This window comes from Oncorhynchus tshawytscha, linkage group LG02 (genome assembly GCF_018296145.1).
Source record: "Oncorhynchus tshawytscha isolate Ot180627B linkage group LG02, Otsh_v2.0, whole genome shotgun sequence".
In the NCBI taxonomy this organism is placed as follows: Eukaryota; Metazoa; Chordata; class Actinopteri; order Salmoniformes; family Salmonidae; genus Oncorhynchus; species Oncorhynchus tshawytscha.
In genome coordinates this window covers 70,528,751-70,545,158 of record NC_056430.1, presented here as the reverse complement: position 1 = coordinate 70,545,158, position 16,408 = coordinate 70,528,751, and the positions used below count along the sequence as shown (strand labels likewise).

The 16,408-nt window shown below is 45.8% G+C and overlaps 1 protein-coding gene across 1 annotated transcript; it reads right to left on the bottom strand.

The window, feature by feature from the left end:
• LOC112222207 (transcription initiation factor TFIID subunit 5-like) lies at positions 1–7,886 on the bottom strand. Its single transcript, XM_042303845.1, has 12 exons — positions 7,468–7,886; positions 6,074–6,314; positions 5,668–5,815; positions 5,395–5,562; positions 5,025–5,188; positions 4,553–4,688; positions 4,188–4,308; positions 3,843–3,972; positions 3,148–3,312; positions 2,762–2,939; positions 868–1,045; positions 1–654 (listed from the first exon to the last, which is right to left on the bottom strand). The coding sequence occupies exons 1-12, from the start codon at positions 7,871–7,873 to the stop codon at positions 440–442; spliced, it is 2,250 nt and encodes a 749-aa protein (XP_042159779.1). The 5' UTR covers positions 7,874–7,886; the 3' UTR covers positions 1–439.
• Positions 7,887–16,408: the final 8,522 nt, after the last annotated feature.

The window sequence follows — 16,408 nt, the reverse complement described above, 5'->3', positions numbered from 1 at the left end:
TCAATAAAAAAGTGTTTTATTTACACAATATGCACCGTTATAAAAGACTATAGCATGACAGCCACATAAAACTGTGTTTGTGGCAGTGAAAAAAAACATTGTCTCTTAATAGGCTAGTAATGGCACTCTTTAGGTGAGTAAGGTGACACTGGTCCTGGGTCAGTTTTGCAAGGACAAGCTTATCCTGGATCTGTATCGAGGGGCAATTTCACCCCAGAGTAATTTTAGGCTGGGTGGGCTCAATCAGATCCTAGATCAGCTTTTGGAACAAGCAAGGTCCTTAGGTCTGCATCACAGTTGATAAACTTCAGTTAGCCAATTCAACTGGTTGGGCATTTTGCTTTGATCCACTGTCTAACTGTGGTTGGATAAGACTTTTGTAATTTCTCATCTCACACAACCCTAGTCTTTTTTTTAGCAGGGGGTTCTCTGAATGTCCTCATGGGTTGTAGGCCCCTGCAGCCAGCAGTAGGTTCCTGCGGGTGAAGTGCAGGTGAATGACAGGGGTGGACTTGGTCATGTAGGTGCCTAGCAACAGCTCCTGGGAGTTCTCTGGTAGATGGATGTGACCTGTTGCTGCGGTGAAGTCATCCAGCTCCACATCATCAAAGGCCTTCAGTGTATCCCACAGTTTAACAGTGTTATCCATTGAGCCTGGAAAATATTATTATATAAGTGGAGTGGTGGAAAACTACAAGCATACATTTCTTGTAGACCCAATATCCTCCTAAACCATACTGTGCTTGCTCAGATATTTTCTTTTCGCATTGTCCTTTCAAGTATGGTGTTTGCATGACCAGGCCAGCACAAAGGGCTCAGTAGTGTGAAAAGGCTATTACATACCAGTTAGACTAAAGGGGCACCAACCTGAGGCTAGTATCTCTCCGTCCCTGCTGAACTTGAGGGCGTAGATGGTGTCAGTATGTCCCTTCAGCTCTCCGACCATCAGGCCGTGACCAACATCCCACAGTAGAACCCTGCCGTCAGTTGCTCCCGAGGCCATGAACTTCCCATTGGGGGAGAAGGCCAGGGAATGAATGGGACCCTGGGAACCAAACCGGTTTATTGAGATGGAGGTTCAGTAATATCACACACTACTCGTTGTGTACAGTATGCAACAAGCTATTTTAAATCATACAGACTATATACACTGCTCAAAAAAATAAAAGGGAACACTAAAATAACATCCTAGATCTGAATGAATGAAATATTCTTCTTGAATACTTTTTTCTTTACATAGTTGAATGTGCTGACAACAAAATCACACAAAAATTATCAATGGAAATCAAATTTATCAACCCATGGAGGTCTGGATTTGGAGTCACACTCAAAATGAAAGTGGAAAACCACACTACAGGCTGATCCAACTTTGATGTAATGTCCTTAAAACAAGTCAAAATGAGGCTCAGTTGTGTGTGTGGCCTCCACGTGCCTGTATGACCTCCCTACAACGCCTGGGCATGCTCCTGATGAGGTGGCGGATGGTCTCCTGAGGGATCTCCTCCCAGACCTGGACTAAAGCATCCGCCAACTCCTGGACAGTCTGTGGTGCAATGTGGCGTTGGTGGATGGAGCGAGACATGATGTCCCAGATGTGCTCAATTGGATTCAGGTCTGGGGAACGGGCAGGCCAGTCCATAGCATCAATGCCTTCCTCTTGCAGGAACTGCTGACACACTCCAGCCACATGAGGTCTAGCATTGTCTTGCATTAGGAGGAACCCAGGGCCAACCACACCAGCATATGGTCTCACAAGGGGTCTGAGGATCTCATCTCGGTACCTAATGGATGTCAGGCTACCTCTGGCGAGCACATGGAGGGCTGTGCGGCTCCCCAAAGAAATGCCACCCCACACCTTGACTGACCCACCGCCAAACCGGTCATGCTGGAGGATGTTGCAGGCAGCAGAACGTTCTCCACGGCGTTTCCAGACTGTCACGTGCTCAGTGTGAACCTGCTTTCATCTGTGAAGAGCACAGGGCACCAGTGGCGAATTTGCCAATCTTGGTGTTCTCTGGCAAATGCCAAACGTCCTGCACGATGTTGGGCTGTAAGCACAACCCCCACCTGTGGACGTCGGGCCCTCATACCACCCTCATGGAGTCTGAGGGGTTGTTGCCCTCCTACGGCCTCCTCCACGTCTCCTGATGTACTGGCCTGTCTCCTGGTAGCGCCTCCATGCTCTGGACACTACGCTGACAGACACAGCAAACCTTCTTGCCACAGCTCGCATTGATGTGCCATCATGGATGAGCTGCACTACCTTAGCCACTTGTGTGGGTTGTAGACTCCGTCTCATGCTACCACTAGAGTGAAAGCACCGCCAGCATTCAAAAGTGACCAAAACATCAGCCAGGAAGCATAGGAACTGAGAAGTGGTCTGTGGTTATCACCTGCATAACCACTCCTTTATTGGGGGTGTCTTGCTAATTGCCTATAATTTCCAACTGTTGTCTATTCCATTTGCACAACAGCATGTGAAATTTATTGTCAATCAGAGTTGCTTCCTAAGTGGACAGTTTGATTTCACAGAAGTGTGATTGACTTGGAGTTACATTGTGTTGTTTAAGTGTTCCCTTTATTTTTTTGAGCAGTGTACATTTGTCCAAAAGGACATGTTACTCAGGGCTGTGAAAAAAATGAATTCAGGTTGTTCCTTTCGTGCCTACTAAACATGACCTTGAACACCAAACCATCCTATACACATTCTATTGGGAGAGAACAGACCACCAGGTGCCCTACGACCTTGAACTCTTCGTACCTTGTGACCCGTGAGGATGCGGACACAGTTTCCAGTCAGGACGTCCCAGAGGCGGATGGTACGGTCAGCTGAACCCGTGGCCACGTAGTTGGAGTTAGGGTGGAAGAGGGTGCACGTGATGTCAGCCAGGTGACCAGCGAACATACGCAGGGGCTGGTAGTGGTCAGTCGCCCACAGACTGCGGAAGAAGACAACACAAAACCTCAAAAAGACCAGTGGCTGTTTTCTTGCGACCCATCAGGTAAACAAAACCAAATTACAGTCAGGCTTTTTCTCTAGACATAAATTAAGCCTTGAAAGTCCTGTCCAGGAAACAGGCCCAAAGAATGCCATTCATCAATTGGATTGAAACAAATGGAACATTAAGTGTTAATGAGGGTTCTTACCGAGCGACTCGGTCATGTCCCCCAGAGATAAAGTAGTAACCATAGGGTGAGAACTGAGTGTCCCAGACAGGGTAGTTGTGTCCTTTATACCCCACCAGACAGGTGAATGTCTGCAGACTCCACAGTCTGACCGTACCGTCCTCAGAACTGGACAACAGGTAGTTCCTAAAAATACATCATTCGAGGAGAATTTAAGTTAACCGTAGAAATAAGAACACTAGAAAAGACAGTAACTCTAGTGTTTCAAATCTCTATGAGGTTCATTAATTCAAACTATGCATCCTTGCCTCCTCTTTAACATTAGTCCAATATGCCACACTACATGATACACCCAGGTCCAGTTTTCCACACACAGATTAAGCATCGTCCTGGACTAGCCCTTAGACCAGGGGTGTCAAATAAAAAATAAAAACTGTTTCTTGACTGTCCAGCTCGCTAATTAATCACTAGACAGTCAGGGAGCATAAAAAAATTCCATTAACGATGTATAGTGGACTCCTTTTTAGAAAAATTTGACGGCAAGGAAATAAGACAGTTTCAGTGCAGCCTTCCAGACCTCATTGAAGATCGAATGCGGCCCCTGGGGCAAAATCAGTTCGACACCCCTACCTTAGGCATTCTTCATAGTCCAGGACCAGGTTTAATCTGAGTTTGGAAAAGTGCCCCCCCCCAATGATCCCTTTATAGCATCTTACCTGTCAGGGCTGAAGCTGATGCCGTATACTGGTCCACTGTGTCCGTACAGGATCTTAGACTCACTGGCCGTCTTCTCATCCATGATCCTCTCCAACACGTCATCAGACTCTTTATCAATATTACTCAGGTCTACAGGGAGACGAGAGAGAGAGAGAGAGAGAGAGAGAGAGGGAGCAGATTTAAAGTCATGGTTACTATCAATTTATGTGCAAGCTTATGATCTCAAGTTCAACAATGGTTATAGATGGCTTGTGGAATGCTACGTTCAGCCTTGGTCATAACATGTGTTTGGATGTGTGCATGATGTATTGTATGTTATCTCTGTGGTCACCATTGTCATTTACCTGCTGCAGATTTGACCCGGCGTAGTTTCTTGGGTGTGACGCTCCACACCCTAACGGTGGAGTCAGCGAAGCCCCCCGCGATCAGACTGGAGTCATCTGTGAAGTCCACCGCTGTCAGACCCTACAGGTCAAAGGTCAAGACAAGACAGAATACTGTATGTTACCCCATTGTTTTGTGGTAATACTGTGAGTAAAAGTTTTATTCACAATATTAAAAAATGATGCTTTAGAAGCTTCATGTTGAGAACACTGAGCTCATCACAAAAATATGAATACGTTTTTGTCAACATTGAAATCAAGTTATACTTGAATACTAATAAAGTTGTCATTCAAACATTGAAAATCCATATCCAAGCATGGCTGACCTGGTAAGCGTTGAGGAAGGAGTAGAAACAGATGGAGGGTAGGTTGTCTGGGCCCAGACGAATCTTCTTCGTGGCCTCCTTCATGTTCATGATCTTGTCCAGCTTGTCAGAGTCCTTCAGCTCGGGGAGGGGGATTCTTGGATATTAAAAATTAACACGGTCAATTTATACATCATTCATAAGTCATAATCAGGCAGTAACAGTTGTTTCAATGGGGAGGGACTGCAAATGCTAACAAGCTTCGTGGCTAAGTCTAGTGCAGAATAGAGTACAGATGTTGTTCGTGGTCTCTGAAACACAAGGAAATCTGGGCTGTGTTCATTAGGCACCAAATGAAAACAGACTGAAACAGGGACTACCTGTACTAGTCCAATAAAAAATGTACATTTCCCCTAGCAAAACGGTTCGCTAGGGCATGTGCACTAAGGAAAACAACGCGTAACTAAAGAAATGTGTGTCCGTGGTGACGTACCTAGTTTGTTGGGGTGCGTTGGGGTCCTGTTTCTTGCTCTTGGAGCCCATGCTGTCCTTCTTCGGTTTCTTCTTCTTGGGTTTGCCCTCCTCGTTCTCTGCCTCCTCATCCTCATCGTCCAGAGGTACCTCGATCTCTGGCTCCTTCAGAAGACCATAGAACACCTGCACAACAGCCAGGAGTGGTACAGTAAGTCTAGTCAGTACAGATAGTTTTCATCTCTCAAATCAGAAAATACAGTAGTGAAAAAGTATTGCTCACTGGCTTGCTCACACATACATTGACAACACTATCACTTTAAAACAAACCAGCTATAACAGATTTTTGCTTCTGCATCACTCACACCGACAACTCCCCCCCCCACACCCACCTTGGCTTTGTTGGCATCTCTCTTGCCCTCCCCTGCCAGACTGCCCGACATGGCATCAATCTGACTTTTACTCCGAGGCATCCCGTCAAAGATATCAATATAGAGATGTTCCTGTATAATATTCCAGATCTGGTTGTTCTGACGTTCCTGCAGGTGCCTCTTCAACAGCTGGTAAGATAACATACGATACGTTATTGTCAACTGCCACAGAGACCTTGACATTTACACCCCCCCCCTGCTGGGATTTGAAGTTGCTGGCCCAAGGCTACTTACCTGGTAGGAGTCTCGGGAGATGCGGAGGACAAACTTGCTGGTCCTGAAGTCCAGCATGGTCTCGTTTCCCTTCATGTGTTCCTTCTTGGACATGCTGGAGAGGATGCGGAGGTCCTCCTCGTAGTAACACTCCTGGTCACCGCTGAACCTGAGGTAGGGAGAGACAGCAGGGAGCAGAGTCAGTGGATCTAACATCTAAATAACGCATGCATAGTGTCACATTACACTGAGTTAGGCAGTTACAAATAGAACAGGTTGTTTCCCATTTGATTGTGGAACTCATAAACGTCCCTGACAAATCAATACACCAGTTGGACCTAAAATCCATAAAAGACATGTACTTGACATGCAGGAACTTTGGAGACGCTACAAGGCAGCAACAACACTACCAGTCCACAACACTTACTTTTCAAAAAACTGTTTAGCCTCATTCTCGTGGTTGTTGTAGACCAGCTCCAGGTACATGTGGACAAACAGTGGGTAGAAGACCTGGGAGAGTTCAGCTCTGTGGCAGTCCAGGACAGACTCTATAAACTTCTTCAGGCCGTTATAGTAGAGTGGGTAGAGGACAGGGTCCCCCTGCTGGCTATAGGCCGACAAGACAACGTTGACGTCTGGTTGGTCTTCCCCACCTGATGCTGCCACCACTGTACAAGCACAGTAGTAGTTGTTAGAAGAATGAATATATTAGAGTAGCTAACTAAGAGTAATATAACTATTGGTCTTATCCATAGTAGTTTTGGGGTTCTGCGACTAGTAAAGGCCCAGTGCACTACTTTTGTGAAAACAGAAGCTAAATCTATTTTGAGTGTTTACCTGCGTTTGTAACCCGAGTCTGATAATTATCTGTACAAAACTGTTAACTTGTTGAACATAAAAACATTCATTTTCATACTGGCCCCCTGTGGGAATCCAACCCACAATCCTAGCACTGCAAGCGACATGCTCTACCACCTGAGCCACATCAGAAACCACTTGATGTCTCAATGCTCTCAATTACTGTATTTTACATTGTTGTTCTACATGGTGATGGAAAGTCTACAGGTACAAACCTAGATGACCAGCCTATGTACAATACAGTAATGTACATTAAGTGGTTTGTAAGGATGGTCAATTGTGGTTTTTCAATTTTATATAATGTCAATAAAAATATTTAATTTGAACTGGATGTTTTGTGTCTTTGCCCATAACTTTCTACCTTTTGATGTAAATGATTGAGGACAGGGTTTTGTCCTTTCTGGATTCCATTAGAATGACAATCTCAGAGAAAGGGACAGGGCAGCAACTCTTACAATTCCAACTATTGAATCCTGCAATGATACAACTACCTTTTTTTGCCAAAGCAGAGAAGCTGGAGGGAAAAAAGTGCTTCGCGGTAACATACCTCTATATCAGTCCGCTTATACTAATAAAGGCCGAGCGCACTACTTTTGTGAAAATATTTATTCAAAAAATATTACTATTTTTTAAATGTTTTATTAGGGTTTTTTTTTCAGGGGGTGCTGCACAAACTCAGCACCCATACTTCCCGCGGCTATGGTCTTATCGCAAGAACTGTTTTCATACATCTACCAGCAACAGTATGAGGAACAAAAACAGCAGTTTCAGGACTGGCTTGTCAAGCTCCCTCGTGTCTCATTCATTCAACAGTAAGCCAACTGGCAATAACAAATCAATTGCATTGCATGCTCTTGTGAATATGCATAATATCATGTATTTTGGTATCTTAGCTGGGTAGCTAGCTAACAAGGCAAATCAAAACAATACTACGCATGACTTTTGAATGTGATCGCACGAGACCTTTTGGGGGTGCGGTGGCCGGGGGTGCGAAGGGGGTGGCGATTGACACTCGGCTGAGGAGAGAGTTGGCATCCCCCCCATCAGCACTGACATTTGGGACGCCACCCGAGCCAGCTCCCGCCGAATCGGATACAGGGGAATCATCTGCATCTGCAGATAAGCCCGCTTCTCGCCGCAAAATGTCGACCGACTCGGTCAATTTATTCCTCTTGAGAAATTGCAACACCGCGAGCAGTGTCTGTTGATCTTCACCCGATCCCGCTGGAGATTTCGATTTACCGCCTGAAGACGTAGAACCGGGTGACGAAGAGTTTGCATTGATGTTTCCAGACCCATCGTTTGTTATTTCTGTTTTTATGTCTTTTTCGACCTCCATATTGAGCTGACCATCTTGCACAGCCGCCATTTTCGAAATGAAGTGCGCATGTACGGGCAAAAAAAAAAAACGTGGACCGCACAATATCTAAAATCCTGATTGGTCCTCCCAAAGAAGAAATTGTAGTTTCGTTGGTTCTCAGTGGTGTAGGCGAATTCTTAGAGGACCGTCATTCCTGTACAGCAGCAAATCAAAATTCGAGTTTATATTTTAGAAACGATTTATTATGGCCAAATCATATTTCTTGCTTGTAGAAATATTGTGCTATTATGTTTACATTTTTGTATTATATGAAAATCTTGTATTTGTAACTTAACATTATTGAAGAGGACAGCCAATAGCTTAGAGGTAAATATTTTTAGCATTACTTGTATTCCTTTTAGTTTTAGTTAGTATACATTTTTCACCTGCTGACAAAAATATACAAAAAATGATTATCCTTGACTGGGGATCTGTGATCTATATGTGCCAGTCATGTGTCAGTTGTACCAGTAGGTGGCGCTTTGTGCCCACTGTCACTTTCACGTTTGAGAGATCAAATCTCCTTAAAGGGATTCGGCAATACCAGTATATTTTTTATTGCTGATGTTTTCAATTAAATGGTGTAAAAAAAAAGACAGAAAAAGCAGCAATACATTTTTATATTCTAGTCATTTAGCAGACGCTCTTATCCAGAGTGACTTACAGGAGCAATTAGGGCTAAGTGCCTTGCTCAAGGGCACATCGACCAATTTTTCACCTAGTTGGCTCGGGGATTCGACCAAGCGACCTTTCGGTTACTGGCCCAACGCTCTTAATCGCTAAGCTACCTGCTGCTCCTTCAGCAATGCTGTGCTGTCAATCTATTCTACGAGAAAGACATATTGAGTACGGTTACATGCACACAATAATACAATAATGCAATTTGGATTTTATTATTGTGCATAGTCAGATTAATATAATAGTTTGTTTAAACTGTTTACATGCTTTGCAAGAAGAACCATTTTCCTAATAATCCAGTTTACATGGACACATCTGAAATCCAGCTACCTGATCAGACAATAAGGAGAAATTTAGGTGAATAAGTAAACATTTCCTGACTCAAACCGATAGTACTTTTGACCAAAATAGCTAATTCTGCCAGAGGCTTTCAATAAAACAACATTTCACAGATTTCTGGATCATGAATTCACTATATATGGAAAATATTTTTTCTTTTACAACGTTAACAGTGAAGTGGCCACTCTGGGATGCGGCCCTTCTTTTACAACGTTAACAGTGAAGTGGCCACTCTGGGATGCAGCCCTTCTTTTACAACGTTAACAGTGAAGCGGCCACTCTGGGATGCGGCCCTTCTTTTTACAACGTCAACAGTGAAGTGGCCACTCTGGGATGCAGCCCTTCTTTTACAACGTTAACAGTGAAGTGGCCACTCTGGGATGCAGCCCTTCTTTTTTACAACGTTAACAGTTAACAGTGAAGTGGCCACTCTGGGATGCAGCCCTTCTTTTACAACGTTAACAGTGAAGTGGCCACTCTGGGATGCGGCCCTTCTTTTACAACGTTAACAGTGAAGTGGCCACTCTGGGATGCAGCCCTTCTTTTACAACGTTAACAGTGAAGTGGCCACTCTGGGATGCGGCCCTTCTTTACAACGTTAACAGTGAAGTGGCCACTCTGGGATGCGGCCCTTCTTTTACAACGTTAACAGTGAAGCGGCCACTCTGGGATGCGGCCCTTCTTTTACAACGTTAACAGTGAAGTGGCCACTCTGGGATGCGGCCCTTCTTTTACAACGTTAACAGTGAAGTGGCCACTCTGGGATGCGGCCCTTCTTTTACAACGTCAACAGTGAAGTGGCCACTCTGGGATGCGGCCCTTCTTTTACAACGTTAACAGTGAAGTGGCCACTCTGGGATGCGGCCCTTCTTTTACAACGTTAACAGTGAAGTGGCCACTCTGGGATGGGATGCGGCCCTTCTTTTACAACGTTAACAGTGAAGTGGCCACTCTGGGATGCGGCCCTTCTTTTACAACGTCAACAGTGAAGTGGCCACTCTGGGATGCCACTCTGGGATGCCCTTCTTTTACAACGTTAACAGTGAAGTGGCCACTCTGGGATGCGGCCCTTCTTTTACAACGTTAACAGTGAAGTGGCCACTCTGGGATGCGGCCCTTCTTTTACAACGTTAACAGTGAAGCGGCCACTCTGGGATGCGGCCCTTCTTTTACAATGTTAACAGTGAAGTGGCCACTCTGGGATGGGATGCGGCCCTTCTTTTACAACGTTAACAGTGAAGTGGCCACTCTGGGATGCGGCCCTTCTTTTACAACGTTAACAGTGAAGCCTTGGGATGCTTTTTTACAACGTTAACAGTGAAGTGGCCACTCTGGGATGCGGCCCTTCTTTTACAACGTTAACAGTGAAGTGGCCACTCTGGGATGCAGCCCTTCTTTTACAACGTTAACAGTGAAGTGGCCACTCTGGGATGCGGCCCTTCTTTTACAACGTTAACAGTGAAGTGGCCACTCTGGGATGCAGCCCTTCTTTTACAACGTTAACAGTGAAGTGGCCACTCTGGGATGCGGCCCTTCTTTTACAACGTTAACAGTGAAGTGGCCACTCTGGGATGCGGCCCTTCTTTTACAACGTTAACAGTGAAGTGGCCACTCTGGGATGCGGCCCTTCTTTTACAATGTCAACAGTGAAGTGGCCACTCTGGGATGCTGCCCTTCTTTTTTACAACGTTAACAGTGAAGTGGCCACTCTGGGATGCGGCCCTTCTTTTACAACGTTAACAGTGAAGTGGCCACTCTGGGATGCGGCCCTTCTTTTACAACGTCAACAGTGAAGCGGCCACTCTGGGATGCGGCCCTTCTTTTACAACGTTAACAGTGAAGTGGCCACTCTGGGATGCAGCCCTTCTTTTACAACGTTAACAGTGAAGTGGCCACTCTGGGATGCGGCCCTTCTTTTACAACGTCAACAGTGAAGCAGCCACTCTGGGATGCGGCCCTTCTTTTACAATGTTAACAGTGAAGTGGCCACTCTGGGATGCGGCCCTTCTTTTACAATGTCAACAGTGAAGTGGCCACTCTGGGATGCGGCCCTTCTTTTACAACGTTAACAGTGAAGTGGCCACTCTGGGATGCGGCCCTTCTTTTACAATGTCAACAGTGAAGTGGCCACTCTGGGATGCGGCCCTTCTTTTACAACGTTAACAGTGAAGCGGACACTCTGGGATGCGGCCCTTCTTTTACAAACAGTCAACAGTGAAGTGGCCACTCTGGGATGCGGCCCTTCTTTTACAACGTTAACAGTGAAGTGGCCACTCTGTGATGCGGCCCTTCTTTTTACAACCACTCTGTCAACAGTGAAGCAGCCACTCTGGGATGCGGCCCTTCTTTTACAACGTTAACAGTGAAGTGGCCACTCTGGGATGCAGCCCTTCTTTTACAACGTTAACAGTGAAGTGGCCACTCTGGGATGCGGCCCTTCTTTTACAACGTCAACAGTGAAGTGAGCCACTCTGGGATGCGGCCCTTCTTTTACAATGTTAACAGTGAAGTGGCCACTCTGGGATGCGGCCCTTCTTTTACAATGTCAACAGTGAAGTGGCCACTCTGGGATGCGGCCCTTCTTTTTTACAACGTTAACAGTGAAGTGGCCACTCTGGGATGCGGCCCTTCTTTTACAATGTCAACAGTGAAGTGGCCACTCTGGGATGCGGCCCTTCTTTTACAACGTTAACAGTGAAGTGGCCACTCTGGGATGCGGCCCTTCTTTTACAACGTTAACAGTGAAGCGGACACTCTGGGATGCGGCCCTTCTTTTACAACGTTAACAGTGAAGCGGACACTCTGGGATGCGGCCCTTCTTTTACAACGTCTACACTGTATTTCTGATCAATTTGATGTTATTTTAATGGACACAAAATGTGCTTTTCTTTCAAAAATAAGGACATTTCTAAGTGACCCAAAACTTTTGAACGGTAGTGTACATTTCATCTTGATGTTCTGATGCCAGTCGGTCAATTTAAAACATTGATTGGGGACTTAGTTGAGGAATGTTTTTTTTCTGAGTGATTTGTGATGTTATATTTACGCTTCCCATGACTATTTTTGTATTTTAATGTAGATACAGTACCAGTCAAAAGTTTGGACACACCTACTTATTCCACTGTTTTTCTTTATTTTGACTATTTTCTATTGTAGAATAATAGTGAAGACATAAAACCTATGAAATAACACATTTGGAATCATGTAGTAACCAAAAGAAAGTGTTCAAAATATATTTTAGATTCTTCAAAGTAGACCACCCTTTGCCTTGATGATAGCTTTGCACTCTTGGCATGTTTTTCCAACAGTCTTGAAGGAGTTCCCACATATGCTGAGCACTTGTTGGCTGCTTTTCCTTCACTCTGAAGTCTAACTAATCCCAAACCATCTCAATTGGGTTGAGGTCGGGTGATTGTGGAGGCCAGGTCATCTGATGCAGCATTTCATCACTCTCCTTCTTGGTCAAATAGCCCTTACACAGCCTGGAGGTGTGTTCAGTCATTGTCCTATTCGAAAACAAATGATAGTCCCACTATGCGCAAACCAGATGGGATGGCGTATCACTGCAGAATGCTGTGGTAGCCATGCTGGTTAAGTGTGCCTTGAATTCTAAATAAATCACCCATAGTGTCACCAGCAAAGCACCCCCACACCATCACACCTCGTCCGCAATGCTTCACGATGGGACAAGACGAACTGGCAACAGACAAACAGAAAACGCAGGTATAAATACACAGATAATGGGGACAAATGGGAGACACCTGGTGGGGGGGTGAGATAAGCACTAGACAGGTGAAACAGATCAGGGTGTGACAATATACGATACCATTTTGGATGCACCTTGTGAGTTGGGGGACCTCTGTTGTTCAATGTGATTGGTGTTACAGGGAGGAGAGAAGAGAAGAGGGGGTTATCAGATCCCCTTCTGCAGCACACCTGCTGAGCTTGCACTGCAGTCCTTCATACAGAATCCCCCAGACTCCTCAGTATGGGCTGTACACCAGACCTCATTATCAATTACATAGACAAAGTACAGGAAGCCTATGCACAATTTCAGTTGAAAGGCAAACTAGTATGTTTCGTACACAATATCATAGCAGGAAGTCTTGTCAGCATAAAGTTGGAAATTCAATAGGTTTCTGTTGAAAGTTATACTCTGTGGGGACCGGTCCATCCATTTGACATTTTAGTAATTTAGCAGACACTCTTATCCAGAGCAACTTACTGGAGAAAGTAGGGTGGATTGCCTTGCTCAAGGACACAACAGCAGATTATTCACCTAGTCAGCTTGGGGATTTGAACCAGCAACCTTTCGGGTACTGGACCAACCTCTTAACCGCTAGGCTACCATTCTGGTCACAAATGAATTAATTAACCCCTGCATCTATTATTATTAGAATAAGCAGTTAGTGAAACACAAGCGTTTAACATTTAGAATGTCTTTTTCTGGATCACACAACAGAGAGATTGTCTGGGGGATGAAGATGAGAGTACTAGAACGGACTTTCAGTCCCACATCTGCTCCTGCATGAGTGTATTTGATAGGTGAGAAACCACATAAAAAGATCACAAGTTATGTGGAGGAGGAACAGCATGTGTGTATGTGTCTACAGTGCTAAAGCCCTGTGAGTCCACACGCATAGCCACCAATGTTTGAAATGGACTGAAATAGGTGCCGGTACTTTTGAGCTAATATTCTATATGAGGAACAGGAGCTCAAGCAGTAGATCATTTGAGGTGCCGGTACTCAGCTCCTGGCCAAGTCAAGCACTGATGGCCAACACCCTGGGCTGGGTAATGCTAACGTCTGTGCGTTCCCCCCTCCTCGCCCCCACACCGCACTAGACTGCTGCAGCTGTTATGCAACAAACGCAGTGCTCCAGCTACACCTCCTCCTCCCCTGTAAAAGGACCCTGGTCCATGTAAAACCTGGTGCTGGAATGTCAGAGTTATGACACCCTGTAGGTAGGAGGAAGCAGTGGTCTACAGAGAATCTGGACATCAGTAGTTTGCTGGAGATGAGGAGGAACCTGTCACGCAGACAACTCCCTAGAAATAAGCAAAACTTTCCTAGATGGGTTACTGTTTCTGTTAATAGCGATATTAATGCTTTCTTCATCACCTAAAAACAAAATCTTAATGTTTGTTGTTAATAACCCCCCCCAGATAGATCTATAATGTATAGAACTGTAGATCTGACCCCTACTAATGCTTGCTCAGGGCTGAAGCACACGTAAAAGGGCCTAAGGTTATTGATTTTAGATCAATGGCTGTTTGGCTCCTCCCCTCCAAAAGCAATTACCAGAGACTGGACCTGCAGCGTGTCGTCTTAATTAATGCGTACTCTGCCGCCTGCCTCCTGAAATGCCACATAGACATGCTGCAGACCTCCTGTAGCATCAACGTACAGATAGCAGCTTCTCTCTTCCCGAGTGTCCATGTGGTGCATCATTGAATCTTTGTGTCGCCATGATGTTGTGTGCGGTGTGTGTGTGCGTGCGTGCTTGCGTGTGTGTGCGCAAGGTGATTTGTCGATCAGGGATCATGTGCAGCACAAGGTCGTCTGTCTCAAACGTGCCCATCCTTTAGATATCAATATGTAGATCAATGCTTCTATTCTGTCTGTTCTGTTTCTCCTTAGTTGTTTAATTTGCTCCTGCCGTTACAAAATTCAACAGACTGTTGGGGAATGGATGTAGTAGTAGTTTGTTTGTAGTAGGAAATGAAACAGAAATGTTGCTTGGTAGAAACAAATGAATGATGTTCTGGATGGCAATGACCCAGATGCTTGTCTAAGAGCTTGAAAGTATCTTGGCAGTTGGCACTGCGTCTGCCAGTGATTTGAAATAAAACGGAGTAATTTGATTTTTAGTCGAGACATTTAGTGCCAGATTGATTTGTGAAATGAACACACCCTGGACGCCAGTAAATCTTGTGAAAGCATCCAACTGATTAAAGAGGTAACCATGCCAATGTGTTTTTTCCCTGTATTTTTCCTATTGTTTTTCCACTACTATTGTTTTACAGTTTGCTACTCTTTCTCTGTGGGATACTTTGAGAGGAAGTGGATGTATTGTATGTTGATGTGTAATGTTATACGGTCATGTGTTCTGTGCCCAAACTTGCAGTGCTGTTGGATTTAGTGTCCTATGAATATTCATGGGGTACGCTGTGAGCGTGTGTGTGTGTATTCTGGTGTGCTTTAATACCATCGGGTGCGTGCTGTTCCATATTATACGTGTGCAGTGCACTCTCTCATATTCTCACGAGCGTCTGTGTGTGTGTGAGGGGGGAGGGTTCACATGTTCAGTAGCTTCACAGGAGGAGAGTGACAACTCCCCTAGTCACACGCTGGGTGTCAGAACAAACCCATTCTCTCTCCTCTTTTCTTTTCTCTCCCCATCCCTGCCTCCCTGCCTCCCTCCCTCCCTGCCTCCCGCCCTCCCTCCCTCCCTGCCTCCCTCCCTCCCTCCCTCCCTGCCTGCCTCCCCTCCCTCCCTCCCTCCCTCCCTCCCCTGCCTGCCTCCCTCCCTCCCTCCCTCCCTCCCTCCCTCCCTCCCTCCCCCTCCCTCCCTCCCTCCCCCTCCTCCCTGCCCTCCCTCCCTCCCTGCCTCCCTCCCCCTCCCTCCCTGCCTCCCTCCCCCTCCTCCCTCCCTCCCTCCCTCCCTCCCTCCCTCCCTCCCTCCCCCTCCCTCCCTCCCTCCTGCCTGCCTGCCTGCCTCCCTCCCTCCCTGCCTCCCTCCCTCCCTCCCTCCCACCCTCCTCCCTCCCTCCCTCCTGCATTTACAACACCTCCCTCACGTTGACTGTGTGGAAACACAACAGGGTGTGGCACTACCACCGTCGCACCGCTTGACAAAAACACTACCAACGATGCACAACAAACAAACGCAACCACGCACACACTCACGCCAGCACTCCAAGAAACCAGAAGGACTATTTTATCTACAGTTCAGTAAATCTAAACCACATGCCAAACAGAACATTATTAAAAGATCTGATGAATGACCCTTTAAAGCTGTCTTCTTTAACCTGTTTGGAAAATGCTGCCCTGATGATGAGATCCTTTGGGAGTTTTACAGCCATTGACTGTCTGTTAAGTGCACTGCAGTCTGCAGCATTGGTGACTGTAGCCATAGAGATCTTTTGTCACACTCAGGTGCTCGCTAGGTACTCTGATGGCAGAACTCTCTAGAGCCCTCTTCCCTGCTGGGCTTTTCCAATTAGTCTGATATCAATCTGCAGTCATTGAGTTGAAAAAATCATGTAATTCCCTTCAATGCCCAGTCTGGTGAATAGTCTTCTTTCTTATTAGATTGAAGTGTGTGTGTGTGTGTATGTGTGTGTGTATGTGTGTGTGTGTGTGTGTGTGTGTGTGTGTGTGTGTATGTGTATGTGTGTGTGTGTGTGTGTGTGTGTGTATGTGTGTGTGTGTGTGTGTGTGTGTGTGTGTGTGTGTGTGTGTGTGTGTGTGTGTGTGTGTGTGTGTGTGTGTGTGTGTGTGTATGTGTGTGTGTGTGTATGTGT